The sequence below is a fragment of the Nelumbo lutea genome, chromosome 3 (genome assembly GCF_056320005.1).
Source record: "Nelumbo lutea isolate HS-2025 chromosome 3, American lotus-T2T, whole genome shotgun sequence".
NCBI classification, from domain to species: Eukaryota; Viridiplantae; Streptophyta; class Magnoliopsida; order Proteales; family Nelumbonaceae; genus Nelumbo; species Nelumbo lutea.
In genome coordinates, this window is record NC_142686.1 from 113,692,041 (window position 1) to 113,719,187 (window position 27,147).

The 27,147-nt window shown below is 39.3% G+C and overlaps 1 protein-coding gene across 6 annotated transcripts in view; it reads right to left on the reverse strand.

Moving 5' to 3' along the window:
• Positions 1-27,147, reverse strand: part of LOC148867755 (haloacid dehalogenase-like hydrolase family protein) — a 166,321-nt gene that overhangs the window by 16,711 nt on the left and 122,463 nt on the right. For 3 of the 6 annotated variants that reach the window (XM_088975984.1, XM_088975986.1, XM_088975985.1), the window contains exons 24-27: positions 17,540-17,632; positions 16,085-16,121; positions 9,565-9,812; positions 9,301-9,450 (exon numbers count right to left, since the gene is read on the reverse strand). In XM_088975984.1, coding sequence (XP_088832110.1) covers positions 9,301-9,450; positions 9,565-9,812; positions 16,085-16,121; positions 17,540-17,632 — 528 coding nt within the window. The remainder of the gene's footprint in view (positions 1-9,300; positions 9,451-9,564; positions 9,813-16,084; positions 16,122-17,539; positions 17,633-27,147) is intronic. The other 3 variants (XR_016109488.1, XR_016109486.1, XR_016109487.1) reach the window with 1 other exon arrangement.

A 27,147-nucleotide genomic window follows, 5' to 3' on the forward strand; every position in this document is an offset into this window, starting at 1 on the left:
ATTACTAGAAATTGGATAAAGAGTTCTACATTGTTTTGACAACTGGCACACTTCACAAACTAAACTTTGACTTGAAATACCCTTGAATAATTCAGGAAACAGCCCTTGCAATGATGAAAAAGGTAAATGACCTAGCCTCGCATGCCACAAGTGTAACCTAGCTATTGACTCCTCATTATTCTGACTAATGGCAGCAGATAATTGTAAGGCCAAACTGATGTTTGCATCAAATAGTAGAGACCTCCACACTCATGACCGCTCCCAATCGTTCTCTTCGTCAGTCTGTCCTGAAAGGCACAGTGAATAAGAAAGAAAGTTATGCTACAGTTTAAATTCTTGGTAAGCTTCGAAACAGATAAGAGATTGGAAGTAAGATTGGGAACATGTAGAACATATTTAAGAGAGAGGTCCTTGCTTAGGTCAACCCCCCCAGTAGAGTCCATAGAACTAGTTGCACTATAAGCAGAGACAATACCTGATTTGGCAAGAGAGGTGGAAGCAAGGGAATTAGTCCTTAGACGGGTTAAGGCCCGGCTAAGGACCTCTACCTCATCAGCAGTGAAACCTAAGGAGCTAGTGGGATTAGCAGTCTGTCCCATGGAAGGAGGTGTAACTATAGATGTATTCTTCAAACTATCACCACTGTGACTAGTAACAAGGGTCCCACTTGCTGTTTGATTCCTCTGGGGCTTCTTGTCCTTCCTTAACACAGCTGGTTTCAGATGAGGATAAAGAACCCAACAAGTCTCTTTTACATGCCTTTCACATCCACAATGAGTGCACTTAAGATGCCTCTTGTCTGAATGCTTGCTCCCTTTATGGTTTGAAGAAATCAGGGCTGAATGTCAGCAGGCTGTATTTGAGTGTCAACTTGCATCTCTTTCCCCTAACCTCTTCATTCCTTACTAGATAGTAGACATGGTGTAAATCTAGCATTTCATCCCTTCCCAAAATTTGAGACCTTATGCTCTCATACATTGGGTCTAAACCAGCCAAGAACTTAAAGGCTCTACTCTCTTCAATTTGTTTATCATGCCTCTCCTTGTCTTTTACATTCTCCCAACCAAGAATAAGATGATGGTCAAGTTCTTCCCATAGTCCTTCTAGGGTTGCAAAGTACGTTGCAACTGTCATATTTCCTTGTCTCAATGCAGCAATGTCTTGGTTTAGCCTATAAATTCTTGCATTGTTCTTTCTTTGTCCATAAGTTTTAGACACTTTCTCCCAAATCTTAGAAGCAGTGGGAAAGTGTTGAATAGTCCTGGCCACTCTTGGAGTCATCGAAGCAAGCAGCCAGTACATAACAGTAGCATTTTCCTTACACCATATTGCGTACTCCACACTACCCACTTCAGGTTCCTTCTTCTGTCCATCTAAATAACCCCGTAAGTTCCCGGGAAGTAATGAAGAGCATGGCTGAAACAGGCCATTCTCTGAAGTTATATTCACCCAACAATACACTGGTGATCTGCAAGCTGTGCAGATTTGGGTTTTCCAGATTATAAGACCTCCCACTAGTTCTATTATCCCTAGAAGACACTTATCCCGATATTGAAGACATCTCCTTCCTCTTACAGTGATCACAATTGAAAACTCGGTACAAAGAACACGATTTCAGACTTACCGAAGCTGTTACAAGTCTGAGAACCCCTCGTAACAGGTCTGAAACCAAGAGCAATCCACCTCTGTACTGTGCTGAACTCTTCTGGACTAGGCTGGGCTTTGACTTCTACTGTCGTAGACTGTGACCACCCTTACGATCTGTACTAGGACTGTCTCATTCAGTCCTTCCACCTAGATCTGTTCCACACAGATCTCTCTTAGCAGCCGAATGGCTACTACCTGCTACAAGGTGTTTAGTAGGGCATCAACTTCTGGAACAAACTCCCCTTGGGACCTACAACCAAGGGAAACCCTAGATACAAACCTTGCTGTGTTCTACGGTCAGCCCTAGGGTTTCTTCATAGCAGCCAAGATAGGAGAGAGAGAGAAAAAAAAGGAATAGAGAAGAGGAGAAAAGAGGCGGTTGTAACCAGAAAGACGGATTTGAGAATGACAGCTTACTCACTTCAGCCGGCCCTACAATCTTATATAGATGTTTACAAAGTAATGTTACATGAATGGACTAGAATGCCCCTGATTAGTGATGGGACACCTAGACAAATAAAAAAATTAAGCAAGTTTAGGCCCAATAACTAAGAACTTAAGACACAAATATGACTAACATAAACACTAAACCAGCCGAACCAACATTCAGGTTTTGAAAATTTTGAGGTTTCAATCAAGGATCAAAATTTTGATATGATATGCCCCGTATCGGGTGCATTATATTGTATCTTTGGGGTCCCAATACCTGTTTACAGGTGTTTTTGGGACCCATTTTTTAAATAATATATATATATATATATATATATATATATATATTTTAAAAATGAAACTGAAAACCAAAGAAATAAAAAAATAGGGAGAGTATCGTTATAAGTACCGATACACCTCTGCCAATACATGGAGGTGTATTGATACTGTGAACCATGGGTTCAATACAGCAGTTAGCAATGTTTGCATTGATTAAACCCTAACAAAATAAGAAAATAATAAAAAGAAATTAGTAAATAAACACATAAAATGAATATTATAGTTTAATAATGTCTACTTTATAATTGTAATGTCAAAAAATAAAAAATCTAAAAGTATTTTATAACCCGGTGCACAAAACTGCTAGGCGACTGGGCGAGGCGAGCCTCCAAGGGCGCCTTGTCGCCTAGGCGCCCGCCTAGGCATCGCCTTGACAACTATGGCCTTCTCTTATTATTCACATCGAGCAGCGAGTGCTTATGTTCTTCTCTACAATGATAACAGGGTGATGTCAGCTGCAGGTAGTATAGTGCAAGCACAAGATCCAGCTAAAGCTTAATGGAGGGCAGTCTTTCTGGGGCTTCAAGAAGCAAAAAGAAGAAATATCAATGTCATCACTGTTCTTTGTGATGCCATGGGAATAGTCGACACCTTACATAGCAATACTGTAGATTGCAACTGGGTCAATAAGTTGTATTCAGATGAGTTCTACTTTCTTACGAGGTCTTTTGATGTATGTACAGTTAAGCATGTAAATAGACAACAAAATATGCTTGCTCATGAAATAGCTACTAAGGCATGTAGGAGGGGTTCGGAATTGGTCTTTCAATTACCCTTCCAAGGACTTGATGTACATATTTTGAAATCTATAATTTAAGATTTTTCTTTTCTGGTTTAATAAAATGTAATTATCAGGCAAAAAATTCTACAAAGTTGCACAAAATCATTGGTAGAAGAACCAAGGAAGTAAGTCTGTAAAATCCAATTATCAGGGACATTTCAGTCACAAACATAAATTGAAGGTAATATCATTGTTCTCTAGAGACCAAGGATTTGTCCAGTATCTGTGAAACAGCGAAATAAATTTATCTTTCCCTTTAGGCTGTATTTGGTTTGAAAGAAAATGTAGGAAAACGTGTACAAACCTTGTATAGGTTTTCCTACCTTTCCCTTCCTTTCCCTACCTTTTCTTTCAAACCAAATTCAGCCTTATGCTAAAATACGTGTAGAAGGACTGGGCCGAATGGGCCCTAGTATCTATTCTTTTTATTTTTGTAGTGTGATTTATTTGTTTGTTAATGGGTCTGTTACTTCTTTTTTATAAGCTTACTTTAATTTCTTGCTTAACTGGCCGTCCACTTAAGGGCATACTTGTAATTAACTTAATGAATGAAGATTAACAAAAGGATTAAAGAGGGGAGAGAGGAGATCATCGAACTCTTCTTCTTCTTCCTTTTCTTTTCTCCATCTTCTTCCATTGTACTGTTGTTCTCTACTTTTCTTCTACCTTTCTCTCTACTTTTAATCAAGTTTACATCAGTTTTAGAGGACTGATTCACTTCTTGGTATCAGAGCAGGTTTCTTTCTTCCTTTTTTTCTTCTTTTTCTCTTTTCCCATACACCCTTTGATTAGGAGTGTATGGAGAGATAGGTTCTCTATAGTTCAGAGGATCTTTTGCCTAGTTAGTAGAGGGTTTGGAGAGTTGAAGTTTGGTCGAAAACTGCCAAGAAGTGATGCTGTATTTTTTCTACCCAAAACCCTAGCCGATTAGAGAGTTTCGAAGTTATAGGTAAAGGAGAAGCTTTTCCTATGGCGCTCAGTGCTTGGGAGGTGTATTTTGACTTCTGAAAGAGTGCAGTTCAGTCCTGGAAGAGATTGGGAAGCTCTGGTAGGAGCAGCTGCAACTTCTCTCTTTCTCCCCGACAATTGGGCGCAGTGAAATCCTAGTTTTCAAGTATCTGGGTACTGTTTTGACTTCAAGTAAGTTTATAAAGACTAAAATTCTAGTTTTTTTTTTTAATTTTCATTTGATCAATGAAGCAATACGAAAGTGAGTCCAAGCAGATGCTGGTATCCGGGCTTGCTTTGGTATATTCTGTTTTGATCGGTATGACCACACTTAAGTTAAATGGAACCAATTACCTAGCTTGGGCACAATCTATACGGATTTATGTCTGTAGTAGAGGTAAATTAGAGTATCTCATAGGTAGTAAGGTGAAACCCGAAGAGATAGACCCTACATTTGAGAAATGGATGCAGGAGAACTATATTGTAATAGGATGGTTGGTCAACTCTATGCAGCCCCATATAAGTCAGCATTATCTTTGGATGTCTTCAGCGAAGGAGATCAAGGACAGTGTTACGGAAACCTATTCACAAAAGTTGAATGTGGCAAGAGCCTATAAGATGAAAAGTGGTGTGAAAATTTTGAGACAGGGGGAGAAGAGTGTGGCAATTTACTACTCTATGCTGAAATCACTATGGCAGGAAATTGATGTTATGGAGACAGTTGTATGGGAGAGTGCAAAAGATGCAAGGACTTTTAGGAAATTGGTGGAACGAAAGTATAAAACGTGGTGTTTGAGTTTCTTACAGGATTCAACCCTGAGTTTGACATTATTAGGCAGAATATTCTGGCCAAGGATGAGGTAACTCTTGCCCAAGCATATGCTATGGTAAGCAATGAAGAGGGTAGGCAGTAGGTTCAGTTATAGAGTCCACCTACAAAACACTTTGCACATGCTGGAATAAAGCCAAAGGGTCCAAATGAGAAGAAAGAACTGATATGTGAATACAACAAGAAACCAAGACACACTAAGGACACTTGCTAGAAGCTTCATCTAGATCTTCTACCGGACAGGTTTAAGAATAACAACAATTTTAAGAAGATTGGTCAGACAGGAAAGCCTAAGATTGTTAATGTGGTACCCGAAGGAGGGAATAAGGAGAGTGAGGAAAAGTCAACCATGGAACAGTTGGCAATAATGAAGGCAAAATTTGAAAAGTATGGAAGGTCGTTGAATCACTTGGAAGCCACCGTCTCTACATCCAACTCTTCTGGCAACACATCATCATCATCCACATTTGCCTACTCAGGTATTCATGCTTCTACAAACCATGCTTCTGTTTCAGGTAATCATAAAATCCCTTGGATCATTGATTCTGGTGCATCAGACCATATGACCAACCTTTCTAACCTTTTTTGTTCATATCACCTTCTCTCTAGTAAAGAGAAAATCTCTTGCTCCCATCTCTAGTAAGAGGGATATCAAGACCTCTGATACCCTTATTTTATCATCTGTTCTTCATATCCCCAAACTTAATACCAATCTGTTATCTATTAGCAGTTTAATTAAATCCATGAACTGTAGCATAACCTTCTTTCCTACTCATTATGTTTTTCAAGACTTGAAAAATCAGAGGATGATTGGGAGTGGCCATGAGGCAAATGGAATATACTTGCTAGACACACCAAGTAGGAGTCTTGGACCACCTCATGGAGTAGCCTTGGAGTTAGTTTTGTTAGAGTTTGTTGATAGAGTCATGTTATGTCATTTTCAGTTTGGTCATTTGCCTTTTTTTGCTTTGAGTCATTTGTTTCCCAATATGCTTAAGGGTGTGTCTTTATCCTTTTTATTAATGGTTATTCAGTAAGCATTGTAAACAGTCTTATTCAATAAGCAATAAAAGATCCATTTCTCCTTTTCATATTGTGCATTCTGATGTGTGGAGCCCATATCATTTGCCTACTATGGGGGGGTTACAAGTACTTTATCCTTTTTATTGATGGTTATTCTCATTACACCTGGATTTATCTCATGATATGGTTATTCAATAAGCATTGTAAATAGTCTTATTCAGTAAGCAATAAAAGATCCATTTCTCCTTTTCATATTGTGCATTCTGATGTGTGGAGGCCATATCATTTGCCTACTATGGGGGGGTTACAAGTACTTTTATCCTTTTTATTGATGGTTATTCTCATTACACTTGGATTTATCTTATGATATCTTGGGATGAATTACCAACTATTGTACAAAAATTTCATGAACTTATCTTTACCCAGTTTAACACCCGAATCAAAATATTTCGTTCTGACAATGCTAAGGAGTATTTTGAGAAGAACCTCTCATCCTACTTTGAGACTTTTGGGGTTATTCATCAAGGTTCTTGTTCCTACACTCCACAATAGAATGGAATGGTGGAAAGGAAGAAATGCCATGTGGTTGAGGTTGCCAGATCCCTCCTTTTTGCATCCCATGTTCCTATTAAATTTTGGGGAGATGTTGTCCTTATTGCTACTTTTTTTATTAACCGCATGCCTTCCTGGGTTCTGGGTTTCAAAACCCTCTTTAGCCTTCTCTTTCCTGATGAGGATCTCTTTTCTCTTCCTCTCTATGTTTTTTGGTGCACCTGCTATGTACATTTCCATAGCCATCAAAGGCACAAATTTGAACCTAAGGCACATAAGTGTGTTTTTCTAGGATATGCCTCCATACAGAAGGGATATTGTTGTTTTGATCCGGTCAGTGGCACCCGCTTTGTCTCTCATGATGTCACTTTTGTTGAGTCTACTCCTTTCTTTAGTATTCCTCCTGAGGTGGCGCAATCTGAGGAGCCCTTGGCTATGTCTCCAGCAGTTCCTCTTCCTATTCCTTTTGAGTCATCTACTGAGTTGTCCTCTCCTCCCACTGTGACTACCTCAAGTGTTCTTGCCCCTCCTCCACCTCATCCTCCTATAATTCCCTCACATCCTGTTCTCCAAAGGTGGTACCGAAGACACAGATTCGGGCATGGGCAAGTTGTTTCCACTCCTGCAAAAGAGCCTTTTGCTCCTCCCATCATTACTGAGGTAACGTGTCAACCTTCCTCTAACCCATCTACTTCCTACCCAGACCTTGATCTTCCTATTGCCCTTCGCAAAGGCAAGCGGAAGTGTACAACCCATTGTATCTCTAAACACCTGTCCTATTAGCCTTCTATCCCCTACCTATTACTTCTTTCTTGCTTTTGTTTCTTCATATGTGATACCCATGTCTATACTAGAAGCCCTATCTAAACCTGAATGGAGGGATGCTATGATGGCTGAACTGGATGTTTTGCATAAGAACCATATCTGGGATATTGTGGATTTTCTAGAGGGGAAGGAACCAGTGGGTTGTAAATGGGTATTTACCATTAAATATCATTTTGATGGATCTATTGAGAGATTTAAGGCCAGATTGGTTGCTAAAGGCTACACTCAGATGTATGGTATTGACTATCTTGAGACTTTTGCTCCTATGGCCAAGATGACATCAGTTCGGGTTTTGTTATCCCTAGCTGCTAATTTTGATTGGCCTCTCCACTAGTTTGATGTTAAAAATGCCTTCTTGAATGGAGATCTACATGAAGAGGTCTATGTCTTTGCCTCTGGGAGTGTATGTAAAGGAAATGCAAGGGAAGGTATGCAAACTGCAGAAATCCATTTATGGTCTCAAACAATCCCCTCGGGCCTGGATTGAGAGATTTAGGGCTGCTCTTGTCTCATTTAGTTACACACAAACTCAATCTGACGATACCTTATTTTTGAAAAGAAGCAACTCTTTGGTGACTTTTCTGATTGTTTATGTTGATGACATTGTGATCATGGGTAATGACACCCAGGAGGTCAGTAAAATCAAAAGGTTTCTTAACTCTGAACTTGAGATTAAGGACTTAGGAGATCTCAGGTATTTATTGGGAATTGAAGTTGCTAGATCTAAGGATGGTATCTTCATTTCTCAACGCAAGTACGTTCTTGACCTCCTTGTAGAGACTGGTAAACTTGGTGCTAAACTGGCCTCCACCCCTATTGATCCCAATCATAAGCTTTTTGCTACTAATGGTGAACTTTTGTCTGATAGAGGGGTGTTTTAGAGACTTGGGAAGTTGTTATATATCTGCATGACTTGGCCAGATATTTCCTATGCAGTGAGTGTTATTAGTCAATTTATGCATTCTCCTAGAGATACACATTTAGCTACTGTAGAAAGAGTTTTGTGTTACTTGAAAGGTATTCTATTTGCCAAGCATGGACACATGAAGCTGAAAGCATAGACTAATGTTGATTGGGCTGGATGTATTGATGATAGGAGATCCACCTTGAGATATTGTGCTTTGGTGGAAGGGAACATTGTTTCATGGAGGAGTAAGAAACAATCTGTAGTTGCCAGATCCACTATTGAAGCAGAATACAACGCAATGGCACATGGTGTGTCAGAATTACTGTGGCTACAATCACTTTTAGAAGAATTGGGAGTTGACTATGAAAAGCCAATAATGCTCTATTGTGACAATGAGGTAGCTATCAACATTGCACATAATCCTGTTTAACATGACGGAACTAAGTACATTGAGGTTGATAGACATTTTATATGGGAAAGAGTTTCTTCAAGAGAAGTTTGCTTGCCATTTATTGCCTCAAAAGAACAATTGGCTGATGTTTTGACCAAGGGAGTTCCAAGAGGGAAGTTGACACACTATATAAGCAAGCTGGGCATGATTGACATCTATGCTCAGCTTGAGAGGGAGTGTAGAGAGACTGGGCCGAATGGGCCCTAGTATCTATTCTTTTTATTTTTGTAGTATGTTATTTATTTGTTTGTTAATGGATCCGTCTTTATGGGCATGTTACTTCTTTTTTATAAGCTTACTTTAAGTTCTTGCTTAATTGGCCGCCCACTTAAGGGCATACTTGTAATTAACTTAATGAATGAAGATTAACAAAAGGATTAGAGAGGAGAGAGGAGATCATCGAACTCTTCTTCTTCTTCCTCTTCTTTTCTCCATCTTCTTCCTTTGTACTGCTGTTCTCTGCTTTTCTTCTACCTTTCTCTCTACTTTTAATCAAGTTTACATCAGTTTTAGAGGACTGATTCACTTCTATACGTAAATCCAGAGAGCCTTTCTGCAAAGAGTCATACCTTGCAGTTTATTCTACCAATGGCAGATGATGTTGAGGATCTCCTGAAATGAAGTACTGCGGATCCTTCAGGAGTGATAATCCCATCCAATGGTTCAATTATTACAGCATTTTCCGGTTCAGTTTCAACACTGAATTTGCTTTGTGCTTCCTGAAATTGGTATGGAGCATGCAAGTTGAAAATAGAAAGGACCAAAATGCTTTCCAGTGCAACATAAAATCGACAATCATGCATTAGTATTAATCAATATGTCAGTGAAAAGACCTTGGAGAAATGGTATCCTTCTGGTACTGATATTTTAAGATACAAGTTGCCTTCCATGGATGAACCACCATCAACTGTAATAGTGCGCACATCTGCTGTTAACCGCCTTCTAAGGGGTTTCAAAGATTTAGATTTTGGAGAGGGAGGCTGAACTCCTTTTAGCTCCAAAGTAAAGAGTTCAAGATCTGCTTTGTTCAAGTCTAAGTATCTGATCATGCTGTTATTTGTATCAGCTATGAGAAGTCTTCCTGCAGGATGTCATGCAAAATTTCCACTTGTGCCCATTAATAGGATAAAAAAGGTAAGCAAGACTAAAACCTAGTACCAATCAAAAAAGTACAAATGTGGGATATGGAGAATAGAGTAACAGGTACATGAACATAGGCAATGGTTAAATCAGTTTAGGGAACCAGCTAATCTTCTTAAGCAAATTCTTTAACCAGTAGATGGATTTAGCTTCAACTGGTTTAAAAAGGTTAGCATCTAGAAAGTCTATTCAGTCAAATGTTTTCCCCAATTAGCTGTTCCTTATGTTACCCAGCCAGATACCTATTTAAGGATGCTATATTGTGTCGTATATTTCAATCTTTTTTCATGTAGATTCCATATCTGATACCAAGTCCAGCAGTGTCCTTTCCATATCCAGGTAGCAAAGGTTATTTCCTAGTTGTGATTCAATTACAATCTAGATGGTCAAGCTTAAGCCTTGTGAGAAGTGCATTGCTAAACATTCCAAGAATGCTTTTTATGAAATTAATAAAGGATGATTTTTCACTCTTTGGATTGTGGGTTTTTATCATAATTGATGTATTTTGCCCAGTGGAACAGTGTTATGCAACCAAAACTTCCCATCAAGAGCACATACAGGATAAGCAAAACAAAGTTCCGCAAGTGGGCAGCACATTCTTAAATAGTATCTTCCACCAATATTTCCTGATCCCATTTAGGACTTCAAGTTGTCGAGACAAAATTCCAAATTGGAGTGACTAATCAAGACTCAGGATATTAAAGGCTTAGCTAACTAGTGTCAAAACATGGAACCTAAAAGATGAAGACACTGAACAGAGCGACTGTTGTAGTTTCACTGCATAAAAAGCAAATTAGAGAACTGAACCTAAAACAAAACAATGGCCCATAATATATTATATCCAGGGAAGGAGCCTCATTGCACTATTTAGAAGTATTATAAATACTGACACTCGTAAAGGCAACAAAAATTCATTGCAACTAAGCACCCTAGTAAACTCAATTGCTTCCCAGAGGATTAAAGCTTTATTCTCTGGACAGAAGAACAGTGGAATGGAGTTGCAGGAAATATCAGAGGTTGGTAGAAGGAAGGTGTGCAACCATGTCAAAACTAACATGACATCCAGATAAAAATGTCTGACTTCTAATATCCATTGTTTTTTATATTCAATTTAGTATATTAATACATAAAAATAAATGTTCAAACCGTCTAACCTGGATTCTGAATATCAAAATGCATAATTTTCTTTTATGAATAGTGAGTTACTTCCTTCACATTTCAAAAGGTTTTGGTAGGCATTTTTCAGAATAAAATTTGACACGTGATTTTACAACGACATTAGAATATACTATGTTGTCTACAAGTTATATCTGATTATCTTTATTTGGTTCACAAGGTTGAAAGTTGGAGGAAGTACAACCTTCCCATCATTTGGACCTGACTTAACTAATGTTTTATGTTTCTGTAAGTAGTGTCATTGCTTAGTGCAATGGTAAAACCTGAAGCAGAGAATTCCCAACACTCAACAATAGGCTTCAGCCACAAGTATTAATTAGCAAAAAAAAAAAGGAAAATAGAAGAGGAAGCAAGAATTAATACTACTATAGCTGCTGGCTATGGCAGAACTAGAAAACAAAAGAATTCTTTAGTCAATTCAATGGAACAGATTTCCTTTAACAAGATCTGTTGACACCCTTTTATGGACCCAAAGTACTACTCACAACTCCTATTTGGATTCTAATTTCCAATTCCTACTACTAATTTCTATCTGTATTCAAAAACTTCCCTTTCAAATTAGGACACACTATAACTCCCTAATTCCACTAAACATAAGAAATCCAAAATTACTAAAAATAGTAAGCCATCTTTTACTATAAATAGTAAGGACGAAAATTACTAAGCATAAGTATTCAAAAATCCAATTTCCAATTCGAGATTTGACATAATCGAACCAAATTCGGATAATTCGAATATCATAATCAATCGGATTCGGATATCCTATTCATACCGTTTAACCAATCAAATTGAATTCGGATATGACCTGATCTGATTCAATAAATATTCAAATTCAAACAATTATTTAATTCTTACACATAATATATAAAACATTTAAATATTTTATACAATTTATATGTAATAATTAAATTATATAAATAATTTATATAAATAAAATATTTATTTTATATTTATTAATTACCTAAAATAATTAATCAGTCAAATTCGAATCGAATATTTGAATATTTAATCAAATTCGAATTCGAACATTGATTTTCAATATTTGTCGGATATTGATTCAAATTCGGATATCGCCTGATTCAATTCGAATTCAATCTGTTTACACTCCTATACATGCTGGTCAACTTGTTGGCTAGGACTTTGACCATGACTTCCAGAATACAAAATCCAGCCAACTTAAAGTCTATAGTTGGGGCACTTTCATATGTTGGATTGAGCTGAAATTCTACAGTATTGGAGTTTTATAAGTGTACTTTAATGCCACCAAATTTCAGCCAAATCGAACAACATTTGAAACAGGAACTTCTTTTCCAGTTGACGATGGATTCTGCAAGTCAATATTTGACCCTTTTTCTCCAATTTCTTTTATTGAGACTTGCTTAAAATCTTCTTAAAAGCACTTGCATTAAAACCTCAAACTGAAAGTTTGAGCATGTCGATTGAAGTCTGGGGCCAGGTGCAAAAAAAATGCCAAGGTTAGGTCTGTATCCAGTCCACCCTTCCCAAGATCACAGATGGTCAGGACCACATGGGTTATGACCTGTATCTGTAAAGAATTCTTTGATAATGGATGAATTAGATGAACTGAATTGCTTATTGCTTTGCTTTTAGTGAACAAGTCATTGAGTAGAGAGTAAGCTCTTTGATGGTTAATAGTTGAGTCATGTTCAGGTGTTTCGGCCATCAAGGACCTTGCTGCCTACTTAATGATTTATTTACTCAAAGAATGTGATAAGTCATTCAGTTTGGCTAACTCCACTGTCACCAAACACCCCTAAGTCAAGTTTATATCAGTTATAAAGGGGATTCCAATTCTCTGATTTATGTTGATAGGATCAATACTAATTTATACCAAGTAATGTCAGTGCATGCACACTTGTTCCTCAACACTTTTTGGCAATTATCAGTAGAAATCACTAATTGTAGATTTAGTTGAATTTCTTGTGAAAGGAAAAGGGGAGGAAGACAAAGATTTCAGTAGTAAAGAAGAAAAGAGAGGGGGAAAAGAGTAGGAAGTCAACCAGGATTCTTGAATTAACCCTAGCTGCCAATCCCTCATTACTTTTATACTTAACTTAAAGGATGAGATATTACAAGGATGCCCTTAGTAGGGCGGCTACAAATGTAGCTGAACAGTCACAACTTAAAAACATAAACTAATGGGCCTAAAGCCCAATAACTTCCTAACTAAATAGCTTGAAATAAGAATAAAAAACAACTAGGCCCAGCTCAACACTCCCCCTCAAGTTGGGAGTAAATGTCACACACTCCCAACTTGCGTAGATCATGCTCCAGCTTGTTCTTTGCAACACCTTTTGTGAGAACATCCGCGAGCTGCAGATCAGAAGCAATGTATGGAAGACAAACTTCTCCAGAAGTTACTCTTTCTCTGATAAAATGTCTATCAACTTCAATGTGCTTGGTTCGGTCATGCTGGACTGGGTTATGGGCAATGTTAATTGCTGCCTGGTTATCACAGTATAACATCATAGGTTCTTCTGCCTATACACTAATTTCTTCTAATAGGGAATGGATACAGAGAAGTTCTAAAACTCCATGTGCCATGGCCCTGTATTCAGCTTCAGCACTTGATCTTGCCACCACTGTTTGTTTCTTACTCTTCCATGAGACAAGGTTACCCCCAACAAGGGTGCACACTCCTGAAGTTGATCTCCTGTCATCAAGGCATCCTGCCCAATCTACATCTGTATAAGCCTCTAGTTTCAACTTTCCATGATCAGTAAACAATATGCCTTTGCCCGGGTGTCCCTTCAGATAAGCAAGAATCCTGTCAACTGCCCCCCAATGCTGGACTCGTGGAGCATGCATGTATTGACTTACTACATTTACTGCATAGGAAATGTCTGGTCTTGTCATACACAAGTATAGCAGCCGACCCACAAGTCTCTCATATCTCCCGATGTCCTTTACCGGTTCACCTTCTGATGCATTGATTCTATGGTTCTGATCAATAGGGGTACTGATTGCCTTCGTTCCAAGCTTCCTTGTCTCTTGAAGAAGATCCAAGACATACTTCCTTTTAGAAATAAAAATTCCATGTTTTGATCTTGCAACTTCAATGCCTAGGAAGTATCTCAGTTCTCCAAGATCCTTAATTTCAAATTCTTTATGTAGATTCCTTTTCAGACAATCAATCTCACTTAGGTCATTCCCCGTGACAACAATATCATCCACATAAACAATTAGGACTGACACCAAAGATCCCCTGCGCTTCACAAACAAGGTATGATCGGATTGAGTTTGAGTGTATCCAAAAGCAATCAAGGCCTTTCTGAATCTGTCAAACCGTGCTCTGGGAGATTGTTTCAAGCCATAAAGTGACTTCTTAAGCCTACATACCTTTCCCTTTTCAATATCACTGTAAAAGCCAGCAGGAAGATTCATAAACACTTCCTCTTGCAGATCCCCATTTATGAAAGCATTCTTCACATCAAGTTGAAAAAAGGGCCAAGAGTATGAGGCAGCAAGAGAAAGAAGTATCCGAACAGAGGTCATCTTTGCAACTGGTGCAAAGTTCTCTAAGTAATCAACACCATAGGTCTGTGTGTACCCTTTTGCAACAAGTCTTGCCTTGTACCTTTCTATAATTCCATCTACCTTATATTTTACCGTGTAAACCCATCTGCATCCAACTATCTCCTTGCCTTCTAGTGGAAATAATCAAATTTCTCAACTGATAAGCCCTAGCAACATTCTCCCTCTGTGAATAGGTTTCTGCAACCCCATCTCATATTTCCTTAGCTGTATTTGCCCATAAAAAATTTTTACCTATATTGGGCAACATGGAATTGCACAACCAAGTCATCATCATATAATTCTCCTATACCCACCAGGAGTTGCTGGTTTCGGGCTTCACTTCCTCACCAGTGATATACCCTAATTTCCCACTAGCACCAATGACCATCTTTGCAGATTGTGACCATTCTAAGTAATTTGTACCATCCAACCTAACTGTAGTGATGGTCCCAGTCCCGAAAATGTCTCCAGCACCTCCTCCCACTGGTCCCATTTCACTCCCAGGCTTATTTTCAACTCCGTAACCCTCCATGCTTCTCAAAAAATGTAAAGGAAATAACTGAAATATGTAACAAGATCAAACGAAACACTTCTGGAACCAACACCACCTTTCTGGTGTCCTAGGTTGTCTTTCCATGAAAGATTCCTTTTCTGTGGGACGGGAGAAGAGAGAGAAGAGGCAGCCGCTCTCTCTAGAAGCCTCCAAATCAGGCAGGACTTGAACCGCCCCTTTCAGAAAACTCCAAGGAACCCTAAAAAATTAGGGCGCCACTTCCTAGGTCAAAATTGAAGAGTCCAACAGAAACAAGACTCTTCTCCTTTCTCCACTTTTTCCTGATTTTGATGAGAAACCCTAGACCAGCTACAGGGCACACAGATCCACCAAAAAATCCAAAAACTGGGCTTACCTGAGAACTTCGATCAGCCTCTTAAATCACCATGTAGTCGGCCGATCTAGGGCTGCATGAGGAAACAACTCAAGAAACCTTCGGCCTGCTCTGAGACCAAGTAAAAATCACTGATTGTAGATTTAGTTGAATTTCTTGTGAAAGGAAAAGGGGAGGAAGATAAAGATTTCAGTAGTAGAGAAGAAAAGAGAGGGGGAAAAGAGTAGGAAGTCAACCAGGATTCTTGAATTAACCCTAGCCGCCAACCCCTCATTACATTTATACTTAACTTAAAGGATGAGATATTACAAGGATGCCCTTAGTAGGGCGGCTACTAATGTAGCTGAACAGTCACAACTTAAAAACATAAACTAATGGGCCTAAAGCCCAACAACTTCCTAACTAAATAGCTTAAAATAAGAAAAAAAAAAACAACTAGGCCCAACTCAACAATCAGCATTACAATCATATTCAATAACCAAACAGTTTTATTATTGTCAACAAAAAAAGATACTCATTCACATTATCTTCAAAATGGTAAAAACAAATCCAACACATCCTAGTTGAAAATAGCTAATGAATATGTATGTATAAATTAGAAAGAAGAAATTACCATTTCCTGCATCAACAATTCCCGATGGCTCTGAGAGCTGTATCAACATTACAAACAACTTGGTGACTAAAAGTCCAATATCAAAAAATGAAAAAAGAAAACCCAGTTCTTATCTATTTGTTTTCATTAATCTAGAGACATTATATAAGTAGGCTGTTAATACATTTAGTACACAGTGAGGTAGGTTAAATGCAAAATTAGACACACTACCAACACTTTACTTTTCCTTCACCTAGAAACTCTGTATGGATAGGCTTGTTAAATCATATTCAATGATGTGGTCATGGAAAAATATCACTCTATACCTCAGGTTTTCATTTAAAAGTTACAACCAGCAACTTGAATGCCTTCATCAATAAAGGGTGCTACTTTAAGGGCTTGGAGTGTGGATAACATCATAAATATTTTCACAATACTAATATACATCCGAAATGCAGTATACATGATTATAAGAACATGAGTTTCAAATGATTTTCCTTTGACATAAAAGAAATTGTAATTACCAGCATCTGCAGATAATAGTTGAGAAGAATTCCAATAGAAACATGCCTAACAATATTTATTACAATAGACCCATTGACCTAAAACATTTGGTAAAGTTCAGACAACATTAGGATCAAAACATGAGAAGGATGATTGAAGTGGTATGGAAGTACAGGAACCTTTCTTTTTTTATCAATAAAGTACAGGCACTTTTCCAGATCAGCATAACTGAATGAGCAAATGGATATGATATTTAAGTACATTTTGCCACATCTTTAAAGCTGCTCCTAGTGATCTTAATATTTTTAGCACAAGAGAAAACCATCTCGAAAGATTCTTCTTCATCTCATTACTTATAACAGATTTTCATAAGACCCTTCAAACATGTTCATTTTCTTTTATCCCCCTAGTCTTTACACCAATTCATTACAAGTTTACAACATCCTCATTTCAGCTATTCTTATGTGCATAAGGCACCTTTATTGCTCATGTTCCTACTAAATAAAGCACCCATCCTTAAACACATTTTAGAAGCATATTTCTATTAAAATCTCTGATCTTTTCATGAATATAGTCAGTGCCCCAGTTTCCCTGAGTTTCAGGTGTCCCAGTAAGTTTGGGTCACATCAGTACAACTCCTACAAACAAGCCAGCACCCCACACACCTATAACGTAGAAACTGACAAATTAGTACAGAATTTTGAAGCATGGATTACAATATTCATTTGTATATATGATTTAGTTTCAATCAATTATCCCCATCCTCCAAACATGTTATTTCACAATTCAACTTTTAACATTGAGTGTATAAATCTCCCAGCAATGCTTTGTTCTTCAATTGTCATGTGGAGATAGTATGTTAAGTCTCTGACAATCATTGCATAATTTAACTGGTTCTAGAGGTGACTGTAGATATCTTGTAGGCTTTTCAGAACAAAAAAAAAAAAATGTAACTAACAGACATTTTTTAACCTGAGCTGACAGGGCTGATCCATCCTTGAAACCTGCACGCCCAGTTCCTGCTATCGTAACAACTTTCTTGCTGTCTGGGTCTAGTTTCTTAATCTGTGATTTGACAATAAACTTTAGAAAATGGACCAAACTGTCATTTAAAGCTCAAATAACTGGGTTATAGGGAAAACCACTGTTTGAAAATCTAAAATAAACTGAAATAACAGATGCATCCATATGGCTTTGGCCTTGATGAAATTCCTGGGTTAAAATACAATAAAAATCTGGTTGAGTTATAAATATTTTCTTACTCAAAGAAATTAAAATCAATTTGATGAAACATTTATACAACTTTAATACAGGTAGAACTAACCTTGATGTTCTGAAACCTTAATACAGAATTATTGTAAATCAAAGGTAAAGATGGAAGCCAGAATACTAATCAGAATGGGTGCACCAGAACAAGCCACCCTGGCATTTAAGATATATGTGGTCAAATATGCAGGGAATTCAGCACTTATGACTTGATGAATTCTGACAAGGTTAGCCACAATGTCAAAAAACAGAGCAGAATCTGACTAATTGATTGTTTATTTATTTATTTTTTTTTGGGGGGGGTGGGGGGTCACTTAATATCATCTTCATGATCATGAACAATACACGGTGTTGATGGTTGTAGTTTCCTTAGTGGCTTAACTAATAGCTGAAAGGAATCTTTAGTAGGATCCATGAGTTTAGAGGGTTCTAAAAAACACATGTATGGATGAGTATAGGCTACTTTCTATCCTCCCACCATGATATGAGTTTTCTAGACCATTTTGTGGTACAATCCAGATTCCGTTTCCAACAAATTCAAGTTTTTTTTTTTGGGGCGGGGGGCAATTCATTGTGATTATTCTTAGGTTTCCTCATAGCAACACCATATCATGGTCATGGCTATATGGAATGTCCTAGCTACTTATTAGTCGTATAACAGCTTCGGTCCTTTCAATAACAGGACACTATATCCTCTTAACAACAATTTTCCTGCACCACACAACACTCTTCATATGACTGTTCCTGGAACTAACACAAGGAATCAGTAAAACTGGCAAAACCTGAGTTATAATGTCACATGAAGCTAGCTAAATTATTTGTTTGGTTATCTTATTCCAATAGAATGCCTTCAATAGTCATAGAACTGAAATATAACTCAAAATTTTGTTGGCTTCAATGCTGGCCATGCCACACCCTGAAACCAATTTTGTTAAAGGTGAATAAGTCAAAATATGGAGTAATGTCCTCAGTATTCAGTGGAGCTAGTTAAATTACTCCTTAGTATTCAGAGGAGTAATACTAATATCCTCAGTAAAACTAGCAACACCTGAGTTATAATGTCACATGGAGCTAGCTAAATTATTTGTTTGGTTATCTTATTCCAATTGAATGCCTTCAATAGTTATAAGAACTGAAATATAGCTCAAAACTGTGTTGGCTTCCGAGCTGGAAATGCCACACCCTAAAACCCATTTCGTAAAAGGTGAATAAGTCAAAATATGGAGTAATATCCTCAGTATTCAGTGGAAACCACATCACAAAGCTAATATGTGTAATCTAAGTTCAAGTAAAAAAACAAACATCATCTGTATCAGATGTTTCAAATTCTGACCCTATGTATTGTTGAAGGCACTCCACTCAGAGTCCAAAATTCATTACCGTGTTACATGGATATGAACAAGGGTATTATAAGGAAGCTACAAATCTGTTTGATTGCTTACTTCAGCTAGATGGAGTAGAAGTTGCTGATAGTTGATTTTGATATAATCTTTGTGAAGAAAAGAAGCAGAAGCTGAAAGGTTTCAGCAAGAAAGAAAGAAAGAGAAGAAGCAGAAGAGAATAGGAGGTAGCCAAAAAGAATTAGTTCAGGCCGCCCCCTTCCTTTGATTTATATACTTGATAAAAAAGAATGAACAAGTACAATAAGTGCAAAAGTGTGTTTATGTGTATAGGCATTATTGTCTTTTTTCACCTTTTTGTATTTGAGTGCCCAAGTAAGGGCATACTTGTAATTTTTCAACTTAATATTAATACAAATTTTGAGGTGTAAACAGTAACTCACACTCCTCTTTCAACTCACAACTCTTTCTCCTCTCTTCTTCTTCTCCTTCACTTTTCCTCTTCCTTTCTCTCACAATCTAATCTTGCAACTAAGTGAATTTACTACTAAACCATGATATATCTTGAGAAGTCCAACAGCATTGTCATCGTCATCCAACGTGATGTCATGCAATCTGGAAGCTCCCTCATGTCTAGTGACTCGGACTCCGACTCGGACGTCTGACTGGCTGGGCTGAACTATATGGGCCGAGCTGAAGTGTAACTGAGCTGATGTTAGCTGCAAGGGAAAGAAGGTGAGAGTGCCCGGATGTCTTTTACCCAGGGAGGGCACTCCAATGCTTAAGTTAGAGAGTGTTTAAGAGGTCTTAATTGAGGATCCAGTGTGTGGGACGCACTCTGCTGGTTCCGTTCCACCCACAGCTGTGTCATTTTCAGAAGGAGCGGATCTTGGTGTCTTCTTTGGGCGTGAACACCAACTTTGGGAGATACTGTTTCTCCGGATCAGGTATAATCCTCCCTTTTTCTTTTTGGTTCAGATCTGGTTCGATTATGGTTCAAGTAGAATCCTTGAATATTGTATTCTAAATTGGGAGAAGGTAGGAAAATTTTTGAAATTCGTCCACCCATTCCGCAACCTTTATGGCGTCCATCAGATGGATCCTACCATTCTTTCAGTGGTATCACAGCCACAGGTTCGAATCTTTAACCAAAAGAAAATCAGATCTGAACTTGCGCAAATGGACAAAAGTTGTTCTACCAAGATTTGCGCAGATTGTTTTCTTTATTTCAAGAAATTGTTTCTTGTTAAGGGCGATTGATCTAAAATTAATTTTTGTTAAATCCAAAATTTATTTAGAACTGTTCTTTATTTATTTTGATTTAATGGACTGTTCGAACCTGGAGATCGCAGTGCAGATTGGGCGCAAATGGTCTGCGCAACCTTTTTCCCTTTTATTCATTTATTTTATTCAATTTGGTCTGTAAATAATCTTTTTTTTTACTAGACTGAATGTATAGGATTTGATCAAGAATGTAATAAATTAATAGAAATAGGATTTCTGTTTTTTTTTTTATTTTTTTCTTGATTGAAGAAGAAGGAAGAAGAAGGCGGCGCTGGAGATTTGCAGATGGAGAAATCGCTTTCTACGATTTGCAGTTTGTGAAACTGCAACCCTAGTGATTAACCTCTGTTTTGCAAGTGTTGCGAATAGTCCACAGTTGATTTGTGATTGCTTAAAATCAAAATTATTAATTTCAGATCTTTCATGAATTAATTGTTGAATTGAAAATCAGTTTCGAACCATTTCGGACCAGATTGGACCAAACCTGTTTGGACCAAATCTGGGGTTCGAAGGGGACTGTTTTTCAGTCCATTCTTCTCACACTTGTTGTTCCAAATCTGATGTTCAATTACAGAGGTTAATTCGGCCCACCTGTAAAGCCTAGTTTTAAAAGGTTAAAACTGCAAAAGCCCACTCTTGTGAGAAAAGCTGTATGGGCCGAACTACCAACTGCGATTCAGCCCATACACCTAGTAGACATTAATTGTTAATGTTATAGATTTCAAATGGGCTGTTTAATGGGCTTTATAGCAGTTAATTGATTGGATCAATTCCTCCTTTACATGTGATGATTGGATGTTTGATGTGCTGCAACCATGGGCCATAAGCACTTGGCCCATGATGACTCGTTAGTGGCTCTTGCGCACACCATGGCTGAATGTACATCATTGCCATGGTGTCCCTCAAGGTCATTGGATGACCCCTCCTTTCATTGTGGGCCCCACAACCCTGAAAAGGGATGCGTACGGAACCCCTAGCCGATTAAGTCCGACCAGAAATCTAACTTTATGAAAGTTAGTGGGAGCTACTTTGGTTTGACCTAAAATTAGAACTAGGGCGTAATTTTGTTCCCTCCAGCAAATATGAATGCATGTGATAGGGAGATCCATATGATGGACTCTCTAAAGGCCTTCCGTCATTAGCACAATGATGGGTCCTTCAGTAATGAGGAAACGCACCATAAAATTGGGCTATCCATTTGCTGTTGGATCTGTTAGAGTGTTTCATAAGATGATAGGGGCGTCATAGACCGAGATGGGAGAGGCTTCACCAGAAAATGGGAACTCTCTCACGGTACCTTGGCGTAACCTGAATATGATGGGTGTGCACTCACTGGACAGATAGGTTTACCTGAAAACGGCTCTAAACCTTGTCTAACAGAGGCCAAAGGGAAACTCATTCGATGAGTGGATATGATCCGTCACAGAAAGGTGGTGGGGTTATGCAACTGAAACAGTTGGCTTCACGCACCCCATGCCATTTCCCACATTTCCAGAGACATTTCGTCGTCTCCGTCACTGAGAAATGAGGGAAATCTCAGAGATGAACAAATGGGAATGGAACATAGATTAAAAACCATATCTATGTAGGTAACATGAATCAAACTAAGGTTGTGGACTAACGATCTTGCTGTTTTATCAGAAAATGGCAAACGGTCAATTCGCAAAGCTTCTAGACGATAACAAGCTTAAGGGCCCAAACTATGCCAACTGGTACAGAAATCTTATGCTGGTCCTAACTTTCGAAAAGTTAGATAAGGTAGTGAAAAATCCTGCCCCGGAGCGTCCGGGTGATAGGGCTTCTGAGGCCCGTAGAAGGGATTACCAAGATTGGGAGGATAAGAACTCCCTAGCCCGCTGCTTTGTCATTGCCTCATTGGATAACTCAATACAGAGGCAGTTCGATCAAATCGAACTAGCCAAGGACATATTGGACAGTCTAAAGACAATGTATGAAGAGTAGAACCGTTCTACTCGACAGAAGGTCCTGAAACTGTTCATGACCGCGCAGATGTCCAAAGGGCAGAAAGTTCATGACCATTGTCTTCGGATGATGGGCTACATTAACGAACTCGAAACCCTTGGATCCGGGCTAGATCTTGGCACGCAAGTGGATGCCATCCTGAATTCTTTGCCCTCTTCCTTCAATGCGTTCACAATGAACTACAACATGAATAAGCTGAATGTCAGCGTCCAGGAACTCAGCAATATGTTGTAGAGGCCGGAGGATCTACTCAAAAAGGATGAGCCTGTGGTTATTCTTGTTGAAGCTAACAAATCAAGCAAGAAAAAGAGAAAGGCCAAGAAGCCCCAGAAGAAAGCTGCCAAGCCTAAGAAGCAGAAGAAGAACAAGGCATCTGATGTCTGTCACTTCTGCAAGCAAACCGGCCACTGGAAGAGGAACTGTCCCGCCTACCTGGAATCTAAGAAAGGTAATGTCGAAACTTGTGTCATAGAAATTAATATGTTAGTTACTTCCGTGTCCTGGTGTGTTGACTCCGGGGCTTCAACTCATGCGTGTAACTCATTACAGGGGTTCAAAGTTAGCAGAAGATTGAGTGAAGGCGAAGTGACACTATTCTTGGGAACGACTGCAAGTGTTGCAGTTGCGGCAATAGGAACCGTAGAATTAGTAATTAGAGAAGGAGTGCTTGTACTTAAAGATTGTCTTTATGTACAGAACTTGAGAAGAAATTTAATTTCTATTTCTAAGCTGTGCTGATGGATATACTGTTTATTTTAGTAATGTGATTACTGTTAAACGGAATAACAAATTCATCGCATGCGGAGAACTGGAGAACGGTCTCTATGTTCTACATCCCTCTCTGGAAACTAACTTAACCGAAACTATGTCGGCCGAAAATCCCAAGAAAAGGAATTGTGATACAATAAATCCCACGTGCCTCTAGCATTACCGACTTGGCCATATCGGTGTTGACCAAATCACAAGGTTGGTAAAGGATGGTCCTTTTGATTTTCTAACCGTAGAAAATCTTCCCACTTGTGAGCCTTGCCTTCAAGGAAAGATGACTAAGCGGCCATTTGACAGTAAGCCTGAAAGATCTGCAAGCACACTTGACCTAATACATACTGATGTATGTGGTCCCCTGGGTGTTAGGACACGAAATCAACACGTATATTTCATCATCTTTACAGATGATTTTTCACGATATGGTTACGTGTACCTAATGAGACACAAGTCTGAATCCTTTGAAAAGTTCAAAGAGTTCAGACAGGAAGTCGAGAAACAGTTAGGGAGAAAAATTAAGGCCCTTCAATCAGATCGAGTTGGCGAGTATCTCTCTGACGAATTCAGGGACTACTTAAAGGTCAACGGGATAGTGTCACAATTAGCTCCTCCTGCCACACCTCAACTCAACGGTGTTTCAGAGAGGAGGAATAGGACCTTGTTGGACATGGTCCAGTCACTTCTCGTACGCTCAGAATTACCCACATCCTTTTGGGGATATGCATTAGAGACTGCTATCTACGTACTGAATCGGGTTCCGAAGACTCCATATGAACTATGGACCGGAAGGAAGCCAAGTGTAAGACAATTGAAGATTTGGGGTTGTCCTGCACACATTAAAAGAACAAGTGCGGACAAATTGGAATCCAAAACCAGTCGTTGCCTATTTATAGGCTACCCAAAATATTCGGTGGGTTATCTATTCTATGACCCAAGTGATAGAAAGTGTTCTACAGTCGAAACGCCCAATTCTTAGAAACCGAATACATCTTGGACACCCATCGTCAGGAAATAGTTCTTGATGAGGAAAGCTCAGGAGCAGTGGGAGATGTCCCACAGGTTCCAGGTAATGACCAACTTAGAAGATCCACTCAGGTATCCAGGCCACCAGCCCGATATGGTTATGATCAGGATAGTTACCTGGTGGAAGCCTTGACTAGTGAGGAGGATCCCGTAACTTACGCAGAGGCTATGTTAGACATAGATTCCCAGAAGTGGGTGGAGGCCATGGAAGCTGAGATGGACTCGATGGAGACCAATGGGGTTTGGACTCTAGTAGATCCGCCCTCCGAGGTAAAAGCAATTGGTTGCAAATGGATCTACAAGAGGAGGAAGGGCCCCGATGGCAGGATTGAGACCTACAAAGCTCGTTTGGTGGCGAAAGGGTATACTTAGAAAGAAGGTATCGATTATGAGGAAACCTTTTCGCCCGTGGCCATGCTTAAATCCATTAGGATCCTGCTAGCTGTAGCAGCATACCATGACTACGAGATTTGGTAGATGGATGTCAAAACCGCGTTCCTGAATGGAGATCTTAGTGAAGATATCTACATGCAGCAGCCGCAAGGCTTCATAACTGCTGGTCAGGAACACATGGTATGTATACTTAATAGATCCATATATGGACTTAAGCAGGCTTCTAGGAGTTGGAACATCCGTTTTGATTCTTCCGTCAAAACGTTTGACTTTGAGCAGAATCCGGATGAACCCTGTGTTTACAGGAAGTCCAGTGGGGATAAGATCACCTTTTTGGTGTTGTACGTGGATGATATCCTACTCATTGGGAATGATGTAGGAATGTTGACTTCGGTCAAGGTATGGCTATCACAGTAGTTCTCCATGAAAGATCTTGGAGAAGGTTCATACATATTGGGTCTTCGACTCTATAGAGATAGATTGAAGCGGATAATTGGATTATCCCAGGCTGCTTACATTGACAAAATTGTCAAAAGATACAGCATGGAGAACTCCAGGAAAGGAAACATTCCTTTCAGGCATGGAGTCACTCTCTCCAAGAAGATGTCTCCCAAGACTTCTTAGGAGATTGAGGGCATGAGAGACGTTCCCTATGCCTCAGCCATAGGGAGCATCACGTATGCCATGCTGTGCACTCGCCCGGACATTGCTTAGGCGGTGAGTGTGGTAAGCAGATTCCAAGCCAACCCAGGGCCGGAGCATTGGATTGCTGTGAAGAACATACTCAAATACCTTCGAAGGACAAAAGAGTTTTGTCTGGTATTCGAGGGTAGTTCACTACAAGTTCTAGGGTATACTGATGTCGATTTCTAGTTGGATCCAGATGATAGAAAGTCTACATCTGGATATGTTTTCACGATAGGATCGTGTGCTGTTTGTTGGAAAAGCAGCAAACAGGGGTCCACTACAGATTCCACAACCGAGGCCGAGTACATTGCTGCAAGTGAAGCTGCCAAGGAAGCCGTGTGGATGAAGAAATTCATACACGAATTGAGAGTGATTCCGTCCAACACATCACTCATCTCGTTGTTGTGTGACAGCAATGGAGCGATCGCCCAGGCTAAAGAGCCTCGGGCCCACTTGAAGTCAAAGCACATCGAGAGGAAGTACCACGTACTACGGGAGATCGCTGGTAGAGGGGACAACCTAATTCAGAAGGTAGCATCAATGGACAATGTGGCAAACCCATTGACTAAGCCACTAACACAGAAGGTGTTTGAGAAACACGTGGAAAGTATGGGACTCCGGCTTATACCAGATTGGACCTAAGTGCAAGTGGGAGCTGTTAGACAGTTTTGTATGCCCTTAGCTTCAATCCGATTTGATGTATTTTTGTTATTTAGTGTAAATAAATAAAGTGCATGTTTGATTCATGTTGTTTGGTATAATTCTGTGTAAGACCCTAAAACTGGACACTTATAGAGACTCGTGTTAGTTTTAAATGTTCATAGCCATTGGTTAAGTCTGGGGAGATTTATCCTGCCAAGGTTGATACTGGTGTGGCACCAAGTGTTGGGATGGCCTGTCTTGGCCACTAGGGTAAGACCCAAGGCACATGCAGTATGGGATTGCTTGAATCCTTGAACCGGACAAGATTTCCAGTATTGCCATGGACCTTGGAGACAGATGGGAAAAACTGGAAAGTTACACCTGACCCCTAGACTCGATTATGACGCTTCACTAGGTGTTGGATCAGACTGTCTTTGATATGTCAGTCAATGAGATCCTTAGCGGGGGTCAAAACCTGGGCATGTTGGGGCCGTTTGAGAATTCATCTGAGTGAGTGATCATAGTGACAGGATCAGCCCCTCTCTTGTCGGGCAGTGCTTGATGATTAAGGGCTGAGAGGTTAAGTGTAAGACCATTTAGGATAATACCTGATGGGCTAATCTTACACCTGCCCACAGTCCCTGGGTTTTTATAAGATGGCCTGGCCCAGGGACCACTTAATGTAAGTGTTGGGCCCATAGGGTCCATGTGATGGGCTCAGGGGTTCACTGAGCTTTTTAGTGAATTCGGCCAGGCCTTGTAATAAAGGCTGGGTCGAACCCATGTGGCTGGTGTGTAGATCAATGCTTGGGTCCCACGCCATACAAAGAAGCCCAACTGGGTAGCAGATTGGAAACTAGTTAAACACTGAACACTTAATGGGCCAAAAGCCCATTTCGAGCTGGGCTGATATGATCATCCATCTATGGGGCGAATCTGAGATTAATGTTAGTAAAAGGATTGGGCCTTTAACCTTATCCACTCTGGGAGACCAAATTCAAATCAGATTTGAATCTGGTAACCTCCTGATAAGATCAGGAGTAAGCTAACTTCATCTACAGATAGGATTAAGATAATCCCTTACCCAAATACTGATTTGCATTGGGATAACTCCAAATTAGGAGGTTTCTTAATCAAGAAGAAAAGAGGAGAAACCCTAAGAAAAAGATATCAGATTTCGAACCAAGGGTTTTAGTG